Source organism: Octopus bimaculoides, unplaced genomic scaffold (genome assembly GCF_046866305.1).
Source record: "Octopus bimaculoides isolate indiv1 unplaced genomic scaffold, ASM4686630v1 contig133, whole genome shotgun sequence".
Lineage (NCBI taxonomy): Eukaryota > Metazoa > Mollusca > Cephalopoda > Octopoda > Octopodidae > Octopus > Octopus bimaculoides.
Window position 1 is genome coordinate 1 of NW_028315383.1, and position 24,146 is coordinate 24,146.

General features: G+C 38.5%; 5 protein-coding genes across 7 annotated transcripts; all 5 read right to left on the reverse strand.

The window, feature by feature from the left end:
• Positions 1-1,992: 1,992 nt before the first annotated feature.
• On the reverse strand, positions 1,993-4,971 carry LOC149129148 (uncharacterized). Its single transcript, XM_089346741.1, has 2 exons — positions 3,332-4,971; positions 1,993-2,979 (listed from the first exon to the last, which is right to left on the reverse strand). The coding sequence occupies exon 1, from the start codon at positions 4,797-4,799 to the stop codon at positions 4,428-4,430; it is 372 nt and encodes a 123-aa protein (XP_089202867.1). The 5' UTR covers positions 4,800-4,971; the 3' UTR covers positions 1,993-2,979; positions 3,332-4,427.
• A 1,588-nt stretch (positions 4,972-6,559) lies between these two features.
• LOC149129149 (uncharacterized) lies at positions 6,560-9,020 on the reverse strand. Its single transcript, XM_089346740.1, has 2 exons — positions 8,068-9,020; positions 6,560-7,715 (listed from the first exon to the last, which is right to left on the reverse strand). The coding sequence occupies exon 2, from the start codon at positions 7,292-7,294 to the stop codon at positions 6,806-6,808; it is 489 nt and encodes a 162-aa protein (XP_089202866.1). The 5' UTR covers positions 7,295-7,715; positions 8,068-9,020; the 3' UTR covers positions 6,560-6,805.
• A 2,569-nt stretch (positions 9,021-11,589) lies between these two features.
• LOC149129150 (uncharacterized) lies at positions 11,590-14,805 on the reverse strand. The gene is made up of 2 exons (XM_089346744.1): positions 13,098-14,805; positions 11,590-12,745 (listed from the first exon to the last, which is right to left on the reverse strand). The coding sequence occupies exon 2, from the start codon at positions 12,322-12,324 to the stop codon at positions 11,836-11,838; it is 489 nt and encodes a 162-aa protein (XP_089202870.1). The 5' UTR covers positions 12,325-12,745; positions 13,098-14,805; the 3' UTR covers positions 11,590-11,835.
• Positions 14,806-16,266: 1,461 nt separating this feature from the next.
• On the reverse strand, positions 16,267-24,029 carry LOC149129151 (uncharacterized). 3 transcript variants are annotated; one of them, XR_016240334.1, is made up of 3 exons: positions 23,776-24,029; positions 17,943-21,091; positions 16,267-17,590 (listed from the first exon to the last, which is right to left on the reverse strand). XR_016240334.1 is itself a non-coding variant. In XM_089346759.1 (3 exons), exon 3 carries the CDS (start codon positions 20,668-20,670, stop codon positions 18,865-18,867), a length of 1,806 nt encoding a protein of 601 aa, XP_089202885.1. In that variant the 5' UTR covers positions 20,671-21,091; positions 21,848-21,987; positions 23,776-24,029; the 3' UTR covers positions 18,386-18,864. The 3 variants fall into 3 exon arrangements, 2 of the variants coding, with proteins under 2 accessions (XP_089202885.1, XP_089202886.1); XM_089346759.1 differs by lacking the exon at positions 16,267-17,590 and adding an exon at positions 21,848-21,987 and having other exon boundaries at positions 18,386-21,091; XM_089346760.1 differs by lacking the exons at positions 16,267-17,590; positions 23,776-24,029 and adding exons at positions 21,604-21,682; positions 21,848-21,987 and having other exon boundaries at positions 18,386-21,091.
• Positions 16,513-17,169, reverse strand: LOC149129152 (uncharacterized). Its single transcript, XM_089346762.1, has one exon. It carries the CDS (start codon positions 17,167-17,169, stop codon positions 16,513-16,515), a length of 657 nt encoding a protein of 218 aa, XP_089202888.1.
• Positions 24,030-24,146: the final 117 nt, after the last annotated feature.

Sequence of the window (24,146 nt, forward strand, 5' to 3'; positions counted from 1 at the left end):
CGCTGTCCCCTTGTAGGAAATACAAAATTGGCGAAATGCTTAGCGGTATTTCGCCTGTCTTTCTGTTCCGGGTACAAATTCCCATGAGGCCGAATTTGCCTTTCATCCTTTCGGGGTCGCATTGAGGTCGATCTAATCGACTTAATCCCTTCCCCCAAAGTCGAGCACTTGTGCTTCCGGTAGAATGGATTATCATCGTCATTGTTTCATTCTCTCGGCGGCAAGCTGAAATAAGACCAGACCGAATTTACCTTTCATCCTTTTCGAGAAATACTCAGTTCCCTTTAATCGACTTCCCACTCCAACGAAACATTGCTGGCCCTGGGCCAAAATATGAAACCACAATCATCATTAATGTTATTTCGGCAATCTTTGTCAACTGACCGTTTTATCAGTGGCTTATAAAGAACAGGACAATACATATTAATGTTGTATTCTTCAATCGGTTTCCTCTCATTCTACTAATTAATTACGCCGTTTTTCTCTCATTTTACCAATTAATTTCCTTTATATCACATCTGACTATCGATCATCAGTTTTCATAAACAACATATAAACATTACATTTTCCAAGTTATTTAAGACCAGCAAATATATTTTCCTAATTATGTCTTCGCTTCGAAAAATAATTACTGTAACAACGAGAGGTTGGCATAATTCTATTGCTTACGTCATTTTTAGTCGTATTACTATCACCATTACGACCTGGAAGAAAATATTTCCTCAACTTACCACATTCGGATATAAACAGTCGAGTCAGTGATAACGCCCTTAATTAAGAAATTAATTGGACCTTCGTTCAAGTATTGTACAAATTATTTCCCTTGATGCGATTGTATTTCTTCAATTCTCGACTGTTTGGATCCATTCCAGTTTTTGTATTTATCCTGTTCTGTCAAGAACTTGCCTTCCACTTAATTCCAATTTTCACCAGATTATTCTAGCAAAGTCTATTAATATATTCTACTGGCAGCTTCTTCAGACTCGCATCGCTCCAATTAAATGAAATGCAATGAATAAAAAACTTTCTTCATCTCATTTTTTTATTCCTGTCGTCATTTCATTAATCTCTACACTTCTTTTTCCCCCTTTTTGACTCTTTTACTCATTTCAGTCATTTGACTGCGGCCATGCTGGAGCACCGCCTTTAGTCGTGCAGATTGACCCCAGGACTTATTCTTTGTAAGCCTAGTACTAATTCTATCGGTTAATTTTGCTGAACAGCTAAGTTACGGGGACGTAAACAAACAAGCATCGGTTGTGAAGTGATGTTGGGGGGACAAACACAGACACACAATCACATACATATACATATATACGACGGGCTTCTTTCAGTTTCCGTCTACCAAATCCACTCACAAGGCTTTGGTTGGCTTGAGGCTATAGTAGAAGACACTTGCCTAAGGTGCCACGCAGTGGGACTGAACCCGGAACCATGTGGTTCGTGAGCATATGCATGCATGTATGTGTGTGTATATATTTGTGTGTCTGTCACCCCAGCATCGCTTGACAAACAATGGTTGTGTGTTTTCCTCCCCAGGAAACACCATTTCCACTTGGCTATGGTGACACATCTGATGCTTCCCATGCCCAACTTTTCTCTCAGGGCGCTCACACTCTGTCATGTCTGCACACTGACATTACACATGCAGCAGAGCATAATGGGTGACTAGACTATAGTCGACACTGCCAGATATCTTAAGCATCTCTGCGGTGACTCCTGATGGGTCGGGGGCCTTCCCTGTCTTCACACCCTGAACTGCTTTATCTACCAAGGTGCTGTCAATTTGAATAGCTGGTCCCTCTGTTGGGGACCAGCGATGACAGTTACTTGTCGATATATGCATAACTGGAAGAACAAATCCCTTTTTGGCTTTAGTTAATATGTATATATCCGTGTACACTGTGGGTACCCACAGTGTACACGGATATAAACGAGGTAGGACCACTAAGGTTAAAGGAAGATGATGATGAAAACACAAGAAAGACCAAATCAATGTCACTTAAAATTTTTATTCATTATTCCCATTCTTTTCTTCTCTCCCAACAAATTCCTCAAATGTCCAGCACAATCCTCTTCAAAAATTCAAAGTCATTGCTGTGTTGATATATTTGGATATATACATAATACTAAAGTTGATATTCATAATATATTTTCATATTGATTCTGTTACACCTGTATGAATAATCAAATGTCTACTTAAGTGACCTTTTTCAGAGAATGATTTACCGCAGATATCACAATGATATGGCTTTTCTCCTGTATGAATACGTATATGACAAGTCAAATAACTACTTGAAGAGAAAGATTTACAATGATATGGCTTCTCTCTTGTATGTGTAAGATGGTGTTTAGTTAAGTCATTGCTTGCAAAGAATGATTTACCACAAATATCTCAATGATATGGCTTCTCTCCTGTATGAACACGTTTGGGAATAGTCAACTGACTATTCCAACTGTATGATTTAGAACAGATATTACAATGATATGGCTTCTCTCTTGTATAAGGTTTTTTTTGGTGTAGTTAAATGATTCATCATGAGAGAATAATTCGTCATACACATCACAATGATAGCATTTTCTTCATTTCTATGGATATATTTTTGTTCAGTTGAGTCTCTATTTTCAGGGAATAATTTAATGTTGTTTCTTTTATCTGAGATCTTGTTTAATATGTAAATCAGGATGTGAAAACTGTCCACTCCTTTGTAAAGTTATCCAAGCTTAAGTAACCGGCAAAGCAATCACCTCCTCTATATTCCAGACAGCAAAGACTTGAAATTGTTGCTGTGAATTCCATCGTCCAGAAGAAATATTTCGCAGTATTTTGTCATAGACTTTCTTCAGATAAAGAGGTTGATGTATTGATGAATGCTCCTTATAAATATATCGTCTTCCTTTAGTCAATAAAAGTTGATGAAAATATCAAAGGCACATCTGAATGAAGAAATTTCTTTTCTGTCAACAGGATGTGATATTCTGAAACAGAAAAAGAAACTAAGATAAAGAAGACAGTTAAATGACATAACAAATCAAGATTGTAAACATTCTTTTCTACTCTAATAACAAGGCCCAAAATTTGTGGGGAGGGGCGAGACAATTAGATCGACTCCTGTATGAAACTGGTACTCAGTTTATCGACCTCGTAAAGATGAAACACAAAACTCGTAAAGATGTACATAAAGACAGACGACACTGTCATTTATTTGATGTGGATTACATAAGAATGAAAAATCAAAGAACTTTCAAAACAATAATAAACGAAGTGGTAACGCTGTCTGGACAAAAAACATTTTAGTCAATGTGTATTAAAACAATATCTTTTACATACCTACTAAAATGACTGGATATATAGATCACAGGATGTATAAGACCTCCGCTGCAAAACAGTTTTGTTCTTTAGCAATTTTTCACACCAAAATTTTAAGTGCTTAACAAGTAGACTTCGATTTCTTGTGGAGAGAGAGCAGGAGAGAGTGAATGAGCAAAGGTATGTTTTGTCTTCACACCCTGAACTGCTTTATCTACCAACGTACTGTCAATTTGAATAGCTGGTCCCTCTGTTGGGGACCAGCGATGACAGTTACTTGTCGATATATGCATAACTGGAAGGACAAATCCCTTTTTGGCTTTAGTTAATATGTATATATCCGTGTACACTGTGGGTACATAAATGAGCTATCCATGGCTCCAATTGATGTTTTACTATTTAAACAAGGTAGGACCACTAAGGATAAAGGAAGATAATGATGAAAACACAAGAAAGACCAAATCAATGTCACTTAAAATTTTTATTCATTATTCCCATTCTTTTCTTCTCTCCCAACAAATTCCTCAAAAGTCCAGCACAATCCCTCTCTCTCTTTCGGAGAGGCACAAGCACATACACAGACATGTACACACATGGCATTAACTTCCGCCTACCAAATTCAATCACAAAGCTTCGGTCGGCCCGGGGTTATAGCAAAATACACTCGCCCAAGATGCCACGCGATGCGACTGAACCTGAAACCATGTAGCTGGGAAGCAAGCTTCCTAACCACACAGCCATCTCTTCAAAAATCAAAGTCATCGCTGTGTTGATATATTTGGATATATACATGATACTAAAGTTGATATTCATGAATTTCATGTTGACGTTCATGAAACTGAAGTTGTTAACATCAAGCTTGAGGAGGAATAAAGCCTGTGTTTTAGCAGACAAAATATTCATACTTGTTGCTATTTTGTAATAAATTTTTATATTGATTCTGTTACACCTGTGTATGAATAGTCAAATGTCTACTTAAGTTACCTTTTTGAGGGAATGATTTACCACAGTTGTTACAATGATATGGCTTCTCTCCTGTATGGACACGTTTGTGAATAGTCAACTGACTATGTCCAGAGAATGATTTACTGCAGATATCGCAATGATATGGCTTCTCTCATGTATGTGTAAGTTTGTGCTTAGTTAAGTAATTGCTATCAAAGAATGATTTACCACAAATATCGCAATGATATGGTGTTTCTCCAGTATGAATACGTTTGTGTCTAGTTAAGTCACTACTTTCAAAGTATGATTTACCACAGATGTCACAATGATATGGCTTCTCTCCTGTATGAACACGTTTGTGAATAGTCAACTGACTATTACAAATGTATGATTTACCACAGATTTCACAATGGTATGGCTTCTCTCCTGTATGTGTATCTTTGTGTGCTGTCAAGGCACCACTATGACAGAATGATGGTTTGTCACCTGTATCCGGGTTTTTCTCTTGAGTTAAATCATTCATCATGGGAGGGGAATTTCTCATACATATCACAAAGATAGTGCTTATTTCATATCTACGATCTTGTCAATTTTCGGATTTTGTGTATTATCGGATCTTGTGAAATTTCCGAAGTCCTTTCCCCACCCTCTCATTGCTTTGTGTACCTTTCCTTTTTTTTCATATTCATTTCCTACACATTGTTTTAAACCCATTTCCGTATATTTTTTGGATTTTCATTTCCGGGTCACACAGAGGCAAGAACAGGAACGGACACACAGACACAGAGACAAGAACAAGCACACACGCACACGCAGACACAGAGGCAAGAACAAGCACGCACACAGACACAGAGGCAAAAAGCGGTACGGACACACAGACACAGAGGCAAAAGCTGCACGGACGCGGAGGCTAGATTAAGCACACACGCACACGCAGACACAGAAGCAAGAACAAGCACGCACACAGACACAGCGTCATAAAGCAGCACGGACACACAGACACAGAAGCTAGGTTAAGCACACACGCACACGCAGACGCAGAAGCAAGAACAAGCACGCACACAGACACAGAGGCAAAAAGCAGCACGGACACACAGACACAGAGGCTAGATTAAGCACACACGCACACGCAGCCGCAGAAGCAAGAACAAGCACGCACACAGACACAGAGGCAAAAAGCAGCACGGACACACAGACACAGAGGCTAGATTAAGCACACACGCACACGCAGACGCAGAAGCAAGAACAAGCACGCACACAGACACAGAGGCAAAAAGCAGGACGGACACACAGACACAGAGGCTAGATTAAACACACACGCACACGCAGACGCAGAAGCAAGAACAAGCACGCACACAGACACAGAGGCAAAAAGCAGGACGGACACACAGACACAGAGGCTAGATTAAGCACACACGCACACGCAGACACAGATGCAAGAACAAGAACGGACACACAGACACAGAGGCAAGAACCAGTACGCCCTCACACAGACAAGAACAGGCACGCACACACAACCCGATAGCTTTCTTCTCCTCCACCCGTTTTAGCAGCCGTAACGAAGGTCACGGAGATATCCGAAGTGAACCGTCGAGTCATCACGGAAACAACCGTTCGTCTTCCACACGCAAATGCTGCTTATTACGTGCCATCGGCACAGTTTCGTGTCAGGCAGTAAATCTTTCCATGCTTCAATGGATTCTGACCACTGGAAACATTGACATTAAATAAATGACAGTCTCCGCTGTCTTTATGTTCATCTTTACGAGGTCGGCTTGGGGCTATAGCAGAAGACACTCGCCCAAGGTGCCACGTGATGGGACTGAACTTGAAACCATGTAGTCATTGCTGTGTTGATATATTTGGATATATATATGATACTAAACTTGATATTCATGAATTTCATGTTGATGTTCATGAAATAAAGCCTGTCTTTTAGCAGACAAAATATTCATAATTGTTCCTATGTTCTAATAAATTTTGATACTGATTATGTTACACCTGTATGAATAGTCAAATGTCTACTTAAGTGACCTTTTGTAGAAAATGATTTACCACAGGTGTCACAATGATATGGCTTCTCTCCTGTATGTGTATGTGTGTGTGATGTCAAAGGACTACTATTAGAGAGTGATTTACCACAGGTATCGCAATGATATGGCTTCTCACCTGTATGAATACGCTTGTGACTGTTCAAGACACAACTTTCAGAGAAACATTTACCACAGATATCACTACTATTTAAACGAGGTAGGACCATTAAGGTTAAAGGATGATGATGATGAAAACACAAGAAAGACCAAATCAACGTCACTTAAACTTTTTATTCATTATTCCCATTCTTTTCTTCTCTCCCAACAAATTCCTCAAAAGTCCAGCACAATCATCCTCAGAAATCAAAGTCATTGCTGTGTTGATATATTTGGATATATATATGATACTAAACTTGATATTCATGAATTTCATGTTGACATCCATGAAATAAAGCCTGTCTTTTAGCAGACAAAATATTCATAATTGTTGCTATGTTGTAATAAATTTTGATACTGATTATGCTACACATGTATGAATAGTCAAATGTCTACTTAAGTGACCTTTTTCAGAGAATGATTTACCGCAGATATCACAATGATATGGCTTCTCTCCTGTATGGACACGTTTGTGAATAGTCAAGAGATTATTCCAAATGTATGATTTACCACAGATATCACTGGGATATGGCTTTTCTCCTGTATGAATACGCTTGTGACTATTCCAGACACCACTTTGAGAGAAAGATTTACCACAGATATCACAATGATATGGCTTCACTCCTGTATGTATACGTTTGTGTTCAGGCAAGTCACAACTTCTAGAGAATGATTTACCACATATGTCACAATGATATGGCTTCTCTCCTGTATGAACACGTTTGTGAATAGTCAACTGACTATTCCAAGTGTATGATTTACCACAGATATTACGATGATATGGCTTCTCTCTTGTATAAAGGTTTTTTGGTGTAGTTAAATGATTCATCGTGAGAGAATAATTCGTCATACATATCACAAAGATAGCATTTTTTTCATTTCTATGAATATATTTTTGTTCAGTTGAGTCTCTATTTTCAGGGAATAATTTAATGTTGTTTCTTTTATCTGAGATCTTGTTTAATATGTAAATCAGGATGTGAAAACTGTCCACTCCTTTGTAAAGTTATCCAAGCTTAAGTAACCGGCAAAGCAATCACCTCCTCTATATTCCAGACAGCAAAGACTTGAAATTGTTGCTGTGAATTCCATCGTCCAGAAGAAATATTTCGCAGTATTTTGTCATAGACTTTCTTCAGATAAAGAGGTTGATGTATTGATGAATGCTCCTTATAAATATATCGTCTTCCTTTAGTCAATAAAAGTTGATGAAAATATCAAAGGCACGTCTGAATGAAGAAATTTCTTTTCTGTCAACAGGATGTGATATTCTGAAACAGAAAAAGAAACTAAGATAAAGAAGACAGTTAAATGACATAACAAATCAAGATTGCAAACATTCTTTTCTACTCTAATAACAAGGCCCAAAATTTGTGGGGAGGGGCGAGACAATTAGATCGACTCCTGTATGAAACTGGTACTCAGTTTATCGACCTCGTAAAGATGAAACACAAAACTCGTAAAGATGTACATAAAGACAGACGACACTGTCATTTATTTAATGTGGATTACATAAGAATGAAAAATCAAAGAACTTTCAAAACAATAATAAACGAAGTGGTAACGCTGTCTGGACAAAAAACATTTTAGTCAATGTGTATTAAAACAATATCTTTTACATACCTACTAAAATGACGGGATATATAGATCACAGGATGTATAAGACCTCCGCTGCAAAACAGTTTTGTTCTTTAGCAATTTTTCACACCAAAATTTTAAGTGCTTAACAAGTAGACTTCGATTTCTTGTGGAGAGAGAGCAGGAGAGAGTGAATGAGCAAAGGTATGTTTTGTCTTCACACCCTGAACTGCTTTATCTACCAACGTACTGTCAATTTGAATAGCTGGTCCCTCTGTTGGGGACCAGCGATAACAGTTACTTGTCGATATATGCATAACTGGAAGGACAAATCCCTTTTTGGCTTTAGTTAATATGTATATATCCGTGTACACTGTGGGTACATAAATGAGCTATCCATGGCTCCAATTGATGTTTTACTATTTAAACGAGGTAGGACCACTAAGGATAAAGGAAGATAATGATGAAAACACAAGAAAGACCAAATCAATGTCACTTAAAATTTTTATTCATTATTCCCATTCTTTTCTTCTCTCCCAACAAATTCCTCAAAAGTCCAGCACAATCCCTCTCTCTCTTTCGGAGAGGCACAAGCACATACACAGACATGTACACACATGGCATTAACTTCCGCCTACCAAATTCAATCACAAAGCTTCGGTCGGCCCGGGGTTATAGCAAAAGACACTCGCCCAAGATGCCACGCGATGCGACTGAACCTGAAACCATGTAGCTGGGAAGCAAGCTTCCTAACCACACAGCCATCTCTTCAAAAATCAAAGTCATCGCTGTGTTGATATATTTGGATATATACATGATACTAAAGTTGATATTCATGAATTTCATGTTGACGTTCATGAAACTGAAGTTGTTAACATCAAGCTTGAGGAGGAATAAAGCCTGTGTTTTAGCAGACAAAATATTCATACTTGTTGCTATTTTGTAATAAATTTTTATATTGATTCTGTTACACCTGTGTATGAATAGTCAAATGTCTACTTAAGTTACCTTTTTGAGGGAATGATTTACCACAGTTGTTACAATGATATGGCTTCTCTCCTGTATGGACACGTTTGTGAATAGTCAACTGACTATGTCCAGAGAATGATTTACTGCAGATATCGCAATGATATGGCTTCTCTCATGTATGTGTAAGTTTGTGCTTAGTTAAGTAATTGCTATCAAAGAATGATTTACCACAAATATCGCAATGATATGGTGTTTCTCCAGTATGAATACGTTTGTGTCTAGTTAAGTCACTACTTTCAAAGTATGATTTACCACAGATGTCACAATGATATGGCTTCTCTCCTGTATGAACACGTTTGTGAATAGTCAACTGACTATTACAAATGTATGATTTACCACAGATTTCACAATGGTATGGCTTCTCTCCTGTATGTGTATCTTTGTGTGCTGTCAAGGCACCACTATGACAGAATGATGGTTTGTCACCTGTATCCGGGTTTTTCTCTTGAGTTAAATCATTCATCATGGGAGGGGAATTTCTCATACATATCACAAAGATAGTGCTTATTTCATATCTACGATCTTGTCAATTTTCGGATTTTGTGTATTATCGGATCTTGTGAAATTTCCGAAGTCCTTTCCCCACCCTCTGATTGCTTTGTGTACCTTTCCTTTTTTTTCATATTCATTTCCTACACATTGTTTTAAACCCATTTCCGTATATTTTTTGGATTTTCATTTCCGGGTCACACAGAGGCAAGAACAGGAACGGACACACAGACACAGAGACAAGAACAAGCACACACGCACACGCAGACACAGAGGCAAGAACAAGCACGCACACAGACACAGAGGCAAAAAGCGGTACGGACACACAGACACAGAGGCAAAAGCTGCACGGACGCGGAGGCTAGATTAAGCACACACGCACACGCAGACACAGAAGCAAGAACAAGCACGCACACAGACACAGCGTCAAAAAGCAGCACGGACACACAGACACAGAAGCTAGGTTAAGCACACACGCACACGCAGACGCAGAAGCAAGAACGAGCACGCACACAGACACAGAGGCAAAAAGCAGCACGGACACACAGACACAGAGGCTAGATTAAGCACACACGCACACGCAGACGCAGAAGCAAGAACAAGCACGCACACAGACACAGAGGCAAAAAGCAGCACGGACACACAGACACAGAGGCTAGATTAAGCACACACGCACACGCAGACGCAGAAGCAAGAACAAGCACGCACACAGACACAGAGGCAAAAAGCAGCACGGACACACAGACACAGAGGCTAGATTAAGCACACACGCACACGCAGACGCAGAAGCAAGAACAAGCACGCACACAGACACAGAGGCAAAAAGCAGGACGGACACACAGACACAGAGGCTAGATTAAGCACACACGCACACGCAGACGCAGAAGCAAGAACAAGCACGCACACAGACACAGAGGCAAAAAGCAGCACGGACACACAGACACAGAGGCTAGATTAAGCACACACGCACACGCAGACGCAGAAGCAAGAACAAGCACGCACACAGACACAGAGGCAAAAAGCAGCACGGACACACAGACACAGAGGCTAGATTAAGCACACACGCACACGCAGACGCAGAAGCAAGAACAAGCACGCACACAGACACAGAGGCAAAAAGCAGCACGGACACACAGACACAGAGGCTAGATTAAGCACACACGCACACGCAGACACAGATGCAAGAACAAGAACGGACACACAGACACAGAGGCAAGAACCAGTACGCCCTCACACAGACAAGAACAGGCACGCACACACAACCCGATAGCTTTCTTCTCCTCCACCCGTTTTAGCAGCCGTAACGAAGGTCACGGAGATATCCGAAGTGAACCGTCGAGTCATCACGGAAACAACCGTTCGTCTTCCACACGCAAATGCTGCTTATTACGTGCCATCGGCACAGTTTCGTGTCAGGCAGTAAATCTTTCCATGCTTCAATGGATTCTGACCACTGGAAACATTGACATTAAATAAATGACAGTCTCCGCTGTCTTTATGTTCATCTTTACGAGGTCGGCTTGGGGCTATAGCAGAAGACACTCGCCCAAGGTGCCACGTGATGGGACTGAACTTGAAACCATGTAGTCATTGCTGTGTTGATATATTTGGATATATATATGATACTAAACTTGATATTCATGAATTTCATGTTGATGTTCATGAAATAAAGCCTGTCTTTTAGCAGACAAAATATTCATAATTGTTCCTATGTTCTAATAAATTTTGATACTGATTATGTTACACCTGTATGAATAGTCAAATGTCTACTTAAGTGACCTTTTGTAGAAAATGATTTACCACAGGTGTCACAATGATATGGCTTCTCTCCTGTATGTGTATGTGTGTGTGATGTCAAAGGACTACTATTAGAGAGTGATTTACCACAGGTATCGCAATGATATGGCTTCTCACCTGTATGAATACGCTTGTGACTGTTCAAGACACAACTTTGAGAGAAACATTTACCACAGATATCACTACTATTTAAACGAGGTAGGACCATTAAGGTTAAAGGATGATGATGATGAAAACACAAGAAAGACCAAATCAACGTCACTTAAACTTTTTATTCATTATTCCCATTCTTTTCTTCTCTCCCAACAAATTCCTCAAAAGTCCAGCACAATCATCCTCAGAAATCAAAGTCATTGCTGTGTTGATATATTTGGATATATATATGATACTAAACTTGATATTCATGAATTTCATGTTGACATCCATGAAATAAAGCCTGTCTTTTAGCAGACAAAATATTCATAATTGTTGCTATGTTGTAATAAATTTTGATACTGATTATGCTACACATGTATGAATAGTCAAATGTCTACTTAAGTGACCTTTTTCAGAGAATGATTTACCGCAGATATCACAATGATATGGCTTCTCTCCTGTATGGACACGTTTGTGAATAGTCAAGAGATTATTCCAAATGTATGATTTACCACAGATATCACTGGGATATGGCTTTTCTCCTGTATGAATACGCTTGTGACTATTCCAGACACCACTTTGAGAGAAAGATTTACCACAGATATCACAATGATATGGCTTCTCTCCTGTATGTATACGTTTGTGTTCAGGCAAGTCACAACTTCTAGAGAATGATTTACCACATATGTCACAATGATATGGCTTCTCTCCTGTATGAACACGTTTGTGAATAGTCAACTGACTATTCCAAGTGTATGATTTACCACAGATATTACGATGATATGGCTTCTCTCTTGTATAAAGGTTTTTTGGTGTAGTTAAATGATTCATCGTGAGAGAATAATTCGTCATACATATCACAAAGATAGCATTTTTTTCATTTCTATGAATATATTTTTGTTCAGTTGAGTCTCTATTTTCAGGGAATAATTTAATGTTGTTTCTTTTATCTGAGATCTTGTTTAATATGTAAATCAGGATGTGAAAACTGTCCACTCCTTTGTAAAGTTATCCAAGCTTAAGTAACCGGCAAAGCAATCACCTCCTCTATATTCCAGACAGCAAAGACTTGAAATTGTTGCTGTGAATTCCATCGTCCAGAAGAAATATTTCGCAGTATTTTGTCATAGACTTTCTTCAGATAAAGAGGTTGATGTATTGATGAATGCTCCTTATAAATATATCGTCTTCCTTTAGTCAATAAAAGTTGATGAAAATATCAAAGGCACGTCTGAATGAAGAAATTTCTTTTCTGTCAACAGGATGTGATATTCTGAAACAGAAAAAGAAACTAAGATAAAGAAGACAGTTAAATGACATAACAAATCAAGATTGCAAACATTCTTTTCTACTCTAATAACAAGGCCCAAAATTTGTGGGGAGGGGCGAGACAATTAGATCGACTCCTGTATGAAACTGGTACTCAGTTTATCGACCTCGTAAAGATGAAACACAAAACTCGTAAAGATGTACATAAAGACAGACGACACTGTCATTTATTTAATGTGGATTACATAAGAATGAAAAATCAAAGAACTTTCAAAACAATAATAAACGAAGTGGTAACGCTGTCTGGACAAAAAACATTTTAGTCAATGTGTATTAAAACAATATCTTTTACATACCTACTAAAATGACTGGATATATAGATCACAGGATGTATAAGACCTACGCTGCAAAACAGTTTTGTTCTTTAGCAATTTTTCACACCAAAATTTTAAGTGCTTAACAAGTAGACTTCGATTTCTTGTGGAGAGAGAGCAGGAGAGAGTGAATGAGCAAAGGTATGTTTTGTCTTCACACCCTGAACTGCTTTATCTACCAACGTACTGTCAATTTGAATAGCTGGTCCCTCTGTTGGGGACCAGCGATGACAGTTACTTGTAGATATATGCATAACTGGAAGGACAAATCCCTTTTTGGCTTTAGTTAATATGTATATATCCGTGTACACTGTGGGTACATAAATGAGCTATCCATGGCTCCAATTGATGTTTTACTATTTAAACGAGGTAGGACCACTAAGGATAAAGGAAGATAATGATGAAAACACAAGAAAGACCAAATCAACGTCACTTAAAATTTTTATTCATTATTCCCATTCTTTTCTTCTCTCCCAACAAATTCCTCAAAAGTCCAGCACAATCCCTCTCTCTCTTTCGGAGAGGCACAAGCACATACACAGACATGTACACACATGGCATTAACTTCCGCCTACCAAATTCAATCACAAAGCTTCGGTTGGCCCAGGGTTATAGCAAAAGACACTCGCCCAAAATGCCACGCGATGGGACTGAACCTGAAACCATGTAGCTGGGAAGCAAGCTTCCTAACCACACAGCCATCTCTTCAAAAATCAAAGTCATCGCTGTGTTGATATATTTGGATATATACATGATACTAAAGTTGATATTCATGAATTTCATGTTGACGTTCATGAAACTGAAGTTGTTAACATCAAGCTTGAGGAGGAATAAAGCCTGTGTTTTAGCAGACAAAATATTCATACTTGTTGCTATTTTGTAATAAATTTTTATATTGATTCTGTTACACCTGTGTATGAATAGTCAAATGTCTACTTAAGTTACCTTTTTGAGGGAATGATTTACCACAGTTGTTACAATGATATGGCTTCTCTCCTGTATGGACACGTTTGTGAATAGTCAACTGACTATGTCCAGACAATGATTTACTGCAGATATCGCAATGATATGGCTTCTCTCATGTATGTGTAAGTTTGTGCTTAGTTAAGTAATTGCTATCAAAGAATGATTTACCACAAATATCGCAATGATATGGTGTTTCTCCAGTATGAATACGTTTGTGTCTAGTTAAGTCACTACTTTCAAAGTATGATTTACCACAGATGTCACAATGATATGGCTTCTCTCCTGTATGAACACGTTTGTGAATAGTCAACTGACTATTACAAATGTATGATTTACCACAGATTTCACAATGGTATGGCTTCTCTCCTGTATGTGTATCTTTGTGTGCTGTCAAGGCACCACTATGACAGAATGATGGTTTGTCACCTGTATCCGGGTTTTTCTCTTGAGTTAAATCATTCATCATGGGAGGGGAATTTCTCATACATATCACAAAGATAGTGCTTATTTCATATCTACGATCTTGTCAATTTTCGGATTTTGTGTATTATCGGATCTTGTGAAATTTCCGAAGTCCTTTCCCCACCCTCTCATTGCTTTGTGCACCTTTTCTTTTTTTTCATATTCATTTCCTACACATTGTTTTAAACCCATTTCCGTATATTTTTTGGATTTTCATTTCCGGGTCACACAGAGGCAAGAACAGGAACGGACACACAGACACAGAGACAAGAACAAGCACACACGCACACGCAGACACAGAGGCAAGAACAAGCACGCACACAGACACAGGGACAAAAAGTGGCACGGACACACAGACACAGAAGCAAAAAGCAGCACGGACACAGAAGCTAGATTAAGCACACACGCACACGCAGACACAGAGGCAAGAACAAGCACACACACAGACACAGAGGCAAAAAGCGGTACGGACACACAGACACAGAGGCAAAAGATGCACGGACGCGGAGGCTAGATTAAGCACACACGCACACGCAGACACAGAAGCAAGAACAAGCACGCACACAGACACAGCGGCAAAAAGCAGCACGAACACACAGACACAGAAGCTAGATTAAGCACACACGCACACGCACACGCAGAAGCAAGAACAAGCACGCACACAGACACAGAGGCAAAAAGCAGCACGGACACACAGACACAGAGGCTAGATTAAGCACACACGCACACGCAGACGCAGAAGCAAGAACAAGCACGCACACAGACACAGAGGCAAAAAGCAGCACGGACACACAGACACAGAGGCAAGATTAAGCACACACGCACACGCAGACACAGATGCAAGAACAAGAACGGACACACAGACACAGAGGCAAGAACAAGTACGCCCACACACAGACAAGAACAGGCACGCACACACAACCCGTTAGCTTTCTTCTCCTCCTCCCGTTTTAGCAGCCGTAACGAAGGTCACGGAGATATCCGAAGTGAACCGTCGAGTCGTCACGGAAACAACCGTTCGTCTTCTGCTGCCTAGTCAACCACACTCAAATGCTGCTTATTACGTGCCATCGGCACAGTTTCGTGTCAGGCAGTAAATCTTTCCATGCTTCAATGGATTCTGATCACTGGAAACATTGACATTAAATAAATGACAGTCTCCGCTGTCTTTATGTTCATCTTTACGAGGTCGGCTTGGGGCTATAGCAGAAGACACTCGCCCAAGGTGCCACGTGATGGGACTGAACTTGAAACCATGTAGTCATTGCTGTGTTGATATATTTGGATATATATATGATACTAAACTTGATATTCATGAATTTCATGTTGATGTTCATGAAATAAAGCCTGTCTTTTAGCAGACAAAATATTCATAATTGTTCCTATGTTCTAATAAATTTTGATACTGATTATGTTACACCTGTATGAATAGTCAAATGTCTACTTAAGTGACCTTTTGTAGAAAATGATTTACCACAGGTGTCACAATGATATGGCTTCTCTCCTGTATGTGTATGTGTGTGTGATGTCAAAGGACTACTATTAGAGAGTGATTTACCACAGGTATCGCAATGATATGGCTTCTCACCTGTATGAATACGCTTGTGACTGTTCAAGACACAACTTTGAGAGAAACATTTACCACAGATATCACTACTATTTAAACGAGGTAGGACCATTAAGGTTAAAGGATGATGATGATGAAAACACAAGAAAGACCAAATCAACGTCACTTAAACTTTTTATTCATTATTCCCATTCTTTTCTTCTCTCCCAACAAATTCCTCAAAAGTCCAGCACAATCATCCTCAGAAATCAAAGTCATTGCTGTGTTGATATATTTGGATATATATATGATACTAAACTTGATATTCATGAATTTCATGTTGACATCCATGAAATAAAGCCTGTCTTTTAGCAGACAAAATATTCATAATTGTTGCTATGTTGTAATAAATTTTGATACTGATTATGCTACACATGTATGAATAGTCAAATGTCTACTTAAGTGACCTTTTTCAGAGAATGATTTACCGCAGATATCACAATGATATGGCTTCTCTCCTGTATGGACACGTTTGTGAATAGTCAAGAGATTATTCCAAATGTATGATTTACCACAGATATCACTGGGATATGGCTTTTCTCCTGTATGAATACGCTTGTGACTATTCCAGACACCACTTTGAGAGAAAGATTTACCACAGATATCACAATGATATGGCTTCTCTCCTGTATGTATACGTTTGTGTTCAGGCAAGTCACAACTTCTAGAGAATGATTTACCACATATGTCACAATGATATGGCTTCTCTCCTGTATGTATACGTTTGTGATTAGTCATGGCACCACTCTGAGAGAACGATTTACCACAGATATCACAATGATATGGCTTCTCTCCTGTATGTATACGTTTGTGTTCAGGCAAGTCACAACTTCTAGAGAATGATTTACCACATATGTCACAATGATATGGCTTCTCTCCTGTATGAACACGTTTGTGAATAGTCAACTGACTATTCCAAGTGTATGATTTACCACAGATATTACGATGATATGGCTTCTCGCTTGTATAATGGTTTTTTGGTGTAGTTAAATGATTCATCGTGAGAGAATAATTCGTCATACATATCACAAAGATAGCATTTTTTTCATTTCTATGAATATATTTTTGTTCAGTTGAGTCTCTATTTTCAGGGAATAATTTAATGTTGTTTCTTTTATCTGAGATCTTGTTTAATATGTAAATCAGGATGTGAAAACTGTCCACTCCTTTGTAAAGTTATCCAAGCTTAAGTAACCGGCAAAGCAATCACCTCCTCTATATTCCAGACAGCAAAGACTTGAAATTGTTGCTGTGAATTCCATCGTCCAGAAGAAATATTTCGCAGTATTTTGTCATAGACTTTCTTCAGATAAAGAGGTTGATGTATTGATGAATGCTCCTTATAAATATATCGTCTTCCTTTAGTCAATAAAAGTTGATGAAAATATCAAAGGCACATCTGAATGAAGAAATTTCTTTTCTGTCAACAGGATGTGATATTCTGAAACAGAAAAAGAAACTAAGATAAAGAAGACAGTTAAATGACATAACAAATCAAGATTGCAAACATTCTTTTCTACTCTAATAACAAGGCCCAAAATTTGTGGGGAGGGGCGAGACAATTAGATCGACTCCTGTATGAAACTGGTACTCAGTTTATCGACCTCGTAAAGATGAAACACAAAACTCGTAAAGATGTACATAAAGACAGACGACACTGTCATTTATTTAATGTGGATTACATAAGAATGAAAAATCAAAGAACTTTCAAAACAATAATAAACGAAGTGGTAACGCTGTCTGGACAAAAAACATTTTAGTCAATGTGTATTAAAACAATATCTTTTACATACCTACTAAAATGACGGGATATATAGATCACATGATGTATAAGACCTCCGCTGTAAAACAGTTTTGTTCTTTAGCAATTTTTCACACCAAAATTTTAAATGCTTAACAAGTAGACTTCGATTTCTTGTGGAGAGAGAGCAGGAGAGAGTGAATGAGCAAAGGTATGTTTTGTCTTCACACCCTGAACTGCTTTATCTACCAACGTACTGTCAATTTGAATAGCTGGTCCCTCTGTTGGGGACCAGCGATAACAGTTACTTGTCGATATATGCATAACTGGAAGGACAAATCCCTTTTTGGCTTTAGTTAATATGTATATATCCGTGTACACTGTGGGTACATAAATGAGCTATCCATGGCTCCAATTGATGTTTTACTATTTAAACGAGGTAGGACCACTAAGGATAAAGGAAGATAATGATGAAAACACAAGAAAGACCAAATCAATGTCACTTAAAATTTTTATTCATTATTCCCATTCTTTTCTTCTCTCCCAACAAATTCCTCAAAAGTCCAGCACAATTCCTCTCTCTCTTTCGGAGAGGCACAAGCACATACACAGACATGTACACACATGGCATTAACTTCCGCCTACCAAATTCAATCACAAAGCTTCGGTCGGCCCGGGGTTATAGCAAAAGACACTCGCCCAAGATGCCACGCGATGCGACTGAACCTGAAACCATGTAGCTGGGAAGCAAGCTTCCTAACCACACAGCCATCTCTTCAAAAATCAAAGTCATCGCTGTGTTGATATATTTGGATATATACATGATACTAAAGTTGATATTCATGAATTTCATGTTGACGTTCATGAAACTGAAGTTGTTAACATCAAGCTTGAGGAGGAATAAAGCCTGTGTTTTAGCAGACAAAATATTCATACTTGTTGCAATTTTGTAATAAATTTTTATATTGATTCTGTTACACCTGTGTATGAATAGTCAAATGTCTACTTAAGTTACCTTTTTGAGGGAATGATTTACCACAGTTGTTACAATGATATGGCTTCTCTCCTGTATGGACACGTTTGTGAATAGTCAACTGACTATGTCCAGAGAATGATTTACCGCAGATATCACAATGATATGGCTTCTCTCCTGTATGTGTACGTTTGTGCTTAGTTAAGTAATTACTATCAAAGAATGATTTACCACAGATATCACAATGGTATGGTCTTTCTCCAGTATGAATACGTTTGTGACGAGTCAAATGACTACTTTCAGAATATGATTTACCACAGATGTCACAATGATACTGTTTCTCTCCTGTATGAGTAAGTTTGTGTCTTGTCAACGTATAACTTTGAGAGAATGATTTACCACAGATGTCGCAATGATATGGCTTCTCTCCTGTATGTGTAAGTGTGTGTTTAGTCAAATGACCATTTTGAGAGAATGATTTACCACAAATATCACAACGATATGGCTTCTCTCCTGTATGAACACCTTTGTGAATAGTCAACTGACTATTATAAGAATATGATAAACCACAGATATTACAATGATATTGCTTCTCTCCTGTATGCGTAAGATTGTGTTTAGCCAAATGACCACTTTGAGAGAATGATTTACCACAGATATTACAACGATATGGCTTCTCTCCTGTATGTGTAAATTTTTGTTTAGTCAAGGTGCTAGTTAGAGAGAATGATTTACCACATATATCACAATGATATGGCTTCTCTCCTGTATGTCTACGTCTGTGCTTAGTTAAGTCACTACTTTCAAAGAATGATTTACCACAGATATCACAATGATATGGCTTATCTCCTCTATGTCTACGTTTGTGCTTAGTTAAGTAAATACTATCACAGAATGATTTACCACAAATATCACAACGATATGGCTTCTCTGCTGTATGTCTAAGCTTGTGTCTAGTCAACGTATAACTCTCAGAGAATGATTTACCACAAATGTCACAATGATATGGCTTCTCTCCTGTATGAACACCTTTGTGAATAGTCAACTGACTATTACAATTGTATGATTTACCACAGATTTCACAATGGTATGGCTTCTCACCTGTATGTGTAAGTTTGTGTTTAGTCAAGTTACTAGTTAGAGAGAATGATTTACCACATATATCACAATGATAGGGCTTCACTCCTGCATGCGTAACTTTGTGTTTAGTCAAGGTACTAGTTAGAGAGAATGATTTACCACATATATCACAATGGTAGGGCTTCTCTCCCGTATGTGTGCGAATGTGCTTAGTTAAGTAACTACTATGAGAGAATGATTTATCACAGATGTCACAATGATATGGCTTCTCTCCTGTATGAACGCGTTTGTGAATAGTTAGCTGAGTATTTCCAGAGAATGATTTACCGCAGATATCACAATGATATGGCTTCTCTCCTGTATGTGTACGTTTGTGTTTAGTTAAGTTACTACTTTGAGGGAATGTTTTACCACAGTTATTGCAATGATATGGTCTTTCTTCAGTATGAATACGTTTGTGGCCAGTCAAATGACGACTTTCAGAGAATGATTTATCACAAAGATCACAATGATATGGCTTCTCACCTGTATGTCTACGTTTGTGCTTAGTTAAGTAACTACTACGAGAGAATGATTTACCACAGACATCGCAATGATACGACTTCTCTCCTGTATGTGTATCTTTGTGTGTTGTCACGGCACCACTATGACAGAATGACGGTTTCTCACCTGTATTGGGGTTTTTCCCTTGAGTTAAATCATTCATCATGGGAGGGGAATTTCTCATACATATCACAAAGATAGTGCTTATTTCATTTCTAAGAGTTTGTTTGTGTTCAGTTGTGTCGCTATTTTCAGGGAATAATTGAATGCCGTTTCTTTCCTCTGAGATTTTGTTTAATATGTAAGTCAGGAGGTGAAGACTATCCACGCCTTTGTAAAGTTATCCAAGCATAATTAACCTGTAAAGCAATCACCTCCTCTATATTCCAGACAGCAAAGACTTGAAATTGTTGCTGCTAATTCCATCGTCCAGAAGAAATATTTCGCAGTATTTTGTCATAGACTTTCTTCAGATAAAGAGGTTGATGTATTGATGAATGCTCCTTATAAATATATCGTCTTCGTTTAGTCAATAAAAGTTGATGAAAATATCAAAGGCACATCTGAATGAAGAAATTTCTTTTCTGTCAACAGGATGTGATATTCTGAAATAGAAAAAGAAACTAAGATAAAGAAGACAGTTAAATGACATAACAAATCAAGATTGCAAACATTCTTTTCTACTCTACTAACAAGGCCCAAAATTTGTGGGGAGGGGGGAGACAATTAGATCGACCGCAGTATGCACCTGGTACTCAATTTATCGACCTCGTAAAGATGAACATAAAGACAGCCGACACTGTCATTTATTTAATGTCAATGTTTCCAGTGGTCAGAATCCATTGAAGCATGGAAAGATTTACTGCCTGACACGAAACTGTGCCGATGGCACGTAATAAGCAGCATTTGAGTGTGGTTGCCTAGGCAGCAGAAGATGAACGGTTGTTTCCGTGACGACTCGACGGTTCACTTCGGATATCTCCGTGACCTTAGTTACAGCTGCTAAAACGGGAGGAGGAGAAGAAAGCTAACGGGTTGTGTGTGCGTGCCTGTTCTTGTCTGTGTGTGGGCGTACTTCTTCTTGCCTCTGTGTCTGTGTGTCCGTTCCTGTTCTTACCTCTGTGTCTGTGTCAGTGCTTGTTCTTGCCTCTGTGTCTGCGTGTGCGTGTGTGCTTAATCTAGCCTCTGCGTCCGTGCTGCATTTTGCCACTGTGTCTGTGTGTCCGTACCGCTTTTTGCCTCTGTGTCTGCGTGCGTGCTTGTTCTTGATTCTGTGTCTGCGTGTGCGTGTGTGCTTAATCTAGCATCTGTGTCCGTGCTGCTTTTTGCCTCTGTGTCTGTGTGTCCGTTCCTGTTCTTACCTCTGTGTGTGTGTACGTACTTGTTCTTGCCTCTGTGTCTGCGTGTGCGTGTGTGCTTCTTCTTAACTCTGTGTCTGCGTGTGCGTGTGTGCTTCTTCTTAACTCTGTGTCTGCGTGTGCGTGTGTGCTTGTTCTTGCCTCTGTGTGACCCGGAAATGAAAATCCAAAAAATATACGGAAATGGGTTTAAAACAATGTGTAGGAAATGATTATGAAAAAAAAAAAAGGTGCACAAAGCAATAAGAGGGTGGGGAAAGGACTTCGGAAAATTCACAAGATCCGAATTTCGTGGGTCAAGATGTAGGGGTTAATGTTTAGTTTGGAGAAGGTTATGTATTTAACGTTATATTGTAAGCATGCAAGGTAAAAAGAAAAGTTCATTTCGACCTGTAAGTGTGTACACGTTCTCGTAGTAGTAACCCACAGATAAAGATAGAATGATGTTATAAGAGAAAAGAAATTCAGTTAATAAAAGTTATAGAATCGAGGGATTTTTGTGTCTCATAACTTTCTTTCTCCTTTTGTCCCCTAATGGTTTCTGTCACTGCGTTTTCACCTACTCCCTTCTTCGATAATAGAATTCGTTGGAAGTCTGTGATATCTATTCTAGCTATTGCTGAAATGGAAGAGGTTAGAAGGGTCAAGTGGCGAAGGCATTCTATTGCTTAGCTAAGGCATCTGGCAAATTTAACTGCTGTCACAGAAAAACTATTGTTTTCACATAAGAAAAGATCTTTTGAAGTGTTAATTGAAATTTGGCTATCACAATGATATGGCTTCTCTCCTGTATGTGTATATTTGTGTCTAGTCAAGTCCCCACTCTTAAAGAATGATTTACCACAGATATCACAACGATATGGGTTCTCCCCTGTATGTGTATGCTTGAGACTATTCAAGACGCCAATTTGAGAGAATGATTTACCACGGATATCACAATGATATGGCTTCTCTCCAGTATGTGTAAAGTTCTGTTTAGTCAAGGTACTACTATCAGAGAATGATTTTCCACAGGTAATGCAAACATATGGCTTCTCTCCTGTATGTGTACGCTTGTGTATAGTCAAGTGACTACTATGAAAGAATGATTTACCACAGATATCACAATGATATGGTCTTTCTCCAGTATGAATACGTTTGTGACAAGTCAAATAACTACTTGAAGAGAATGATTTACCACAGATATCACAATGATATGGCTTCTCTCCTGTATGTGTACGTTTGTGTATAGTGAAAACACTACTTTTAGAGAATGATTTACTGCAGATATCACAATGATATAGCTTCTCTCCTGTATGCATAAGTTTGTGTTGAGTTGAGGCAACACTTTGAGAGAATGATTTACTGCAGACATTACAATGATAAGGTTTCTCTCTTGTATGTGTGCGGATGTGCTTATTTAAGTCACTACTAGAAGAGACTGATTTACCACAGATTTTGCAATGATATGGCTTCTCTCCTGTATGAACGCATGTGTGAATAGACAAGTGACCTTTACAAGTGTATGATTTACCACAGATATCACAATGATATGGCTTCTCTCCTGTATGTGTACGCTTGTGACTATTCAAGACGCCACTTTGAGAGAAAGATTTACCACAGATATCACAATGATATGGTCTTTCTCCAGTATGAATACGTATGTGACTAGTCAAATGAACACTTTCAGAGAATGATTTCTGGCCTGTATGTGTAACAGTGTGTCTAGTCAAGTGACCGTTCTGAGTACTCAGTTTATCGACCTCGTAAAGATGAAACACAAAACTCGTAAAGATGTACATAAAGACAGACGACACTGTCATTTATTGAATGTGGATTACATAAGAATGAAAAATCAAAGAACTTTCAAAACAATAATAAACGAAGTGGTAACGATGTCTGGACAAAAAACATTTTAGTCAATGTGTATTAAAACAATATCATTTACATACCTACTAAAATGACTGGATATATAGATCACAGGATGTATAAGACCTACGCTGCAAAACAGTTTTGTTCTTTAGCAATTTTTCACACCAACATTTTAAGTGCTTAACAAGTAGACTTCGATTTCTTGTGGAGAGAGAGAAGGAGAGAGTGAATGAGCAAAGGTATGTTTTGTCTTCACACCCTGAACTGCTTTATCTACCAACGTACTGTCAATTTGAATAGCTGGTCCCTCTGTTGGGGACCAGCGATGACAGTTACTTGTGGATATATGCATAACTGGAAGGACAAATCCCTTTTTGGCTTTAGTTAATATGTTTATATCTGTGTACACTGTGGGTACATAGGTGAGCTATCCATGGCTCCAATTGATGTT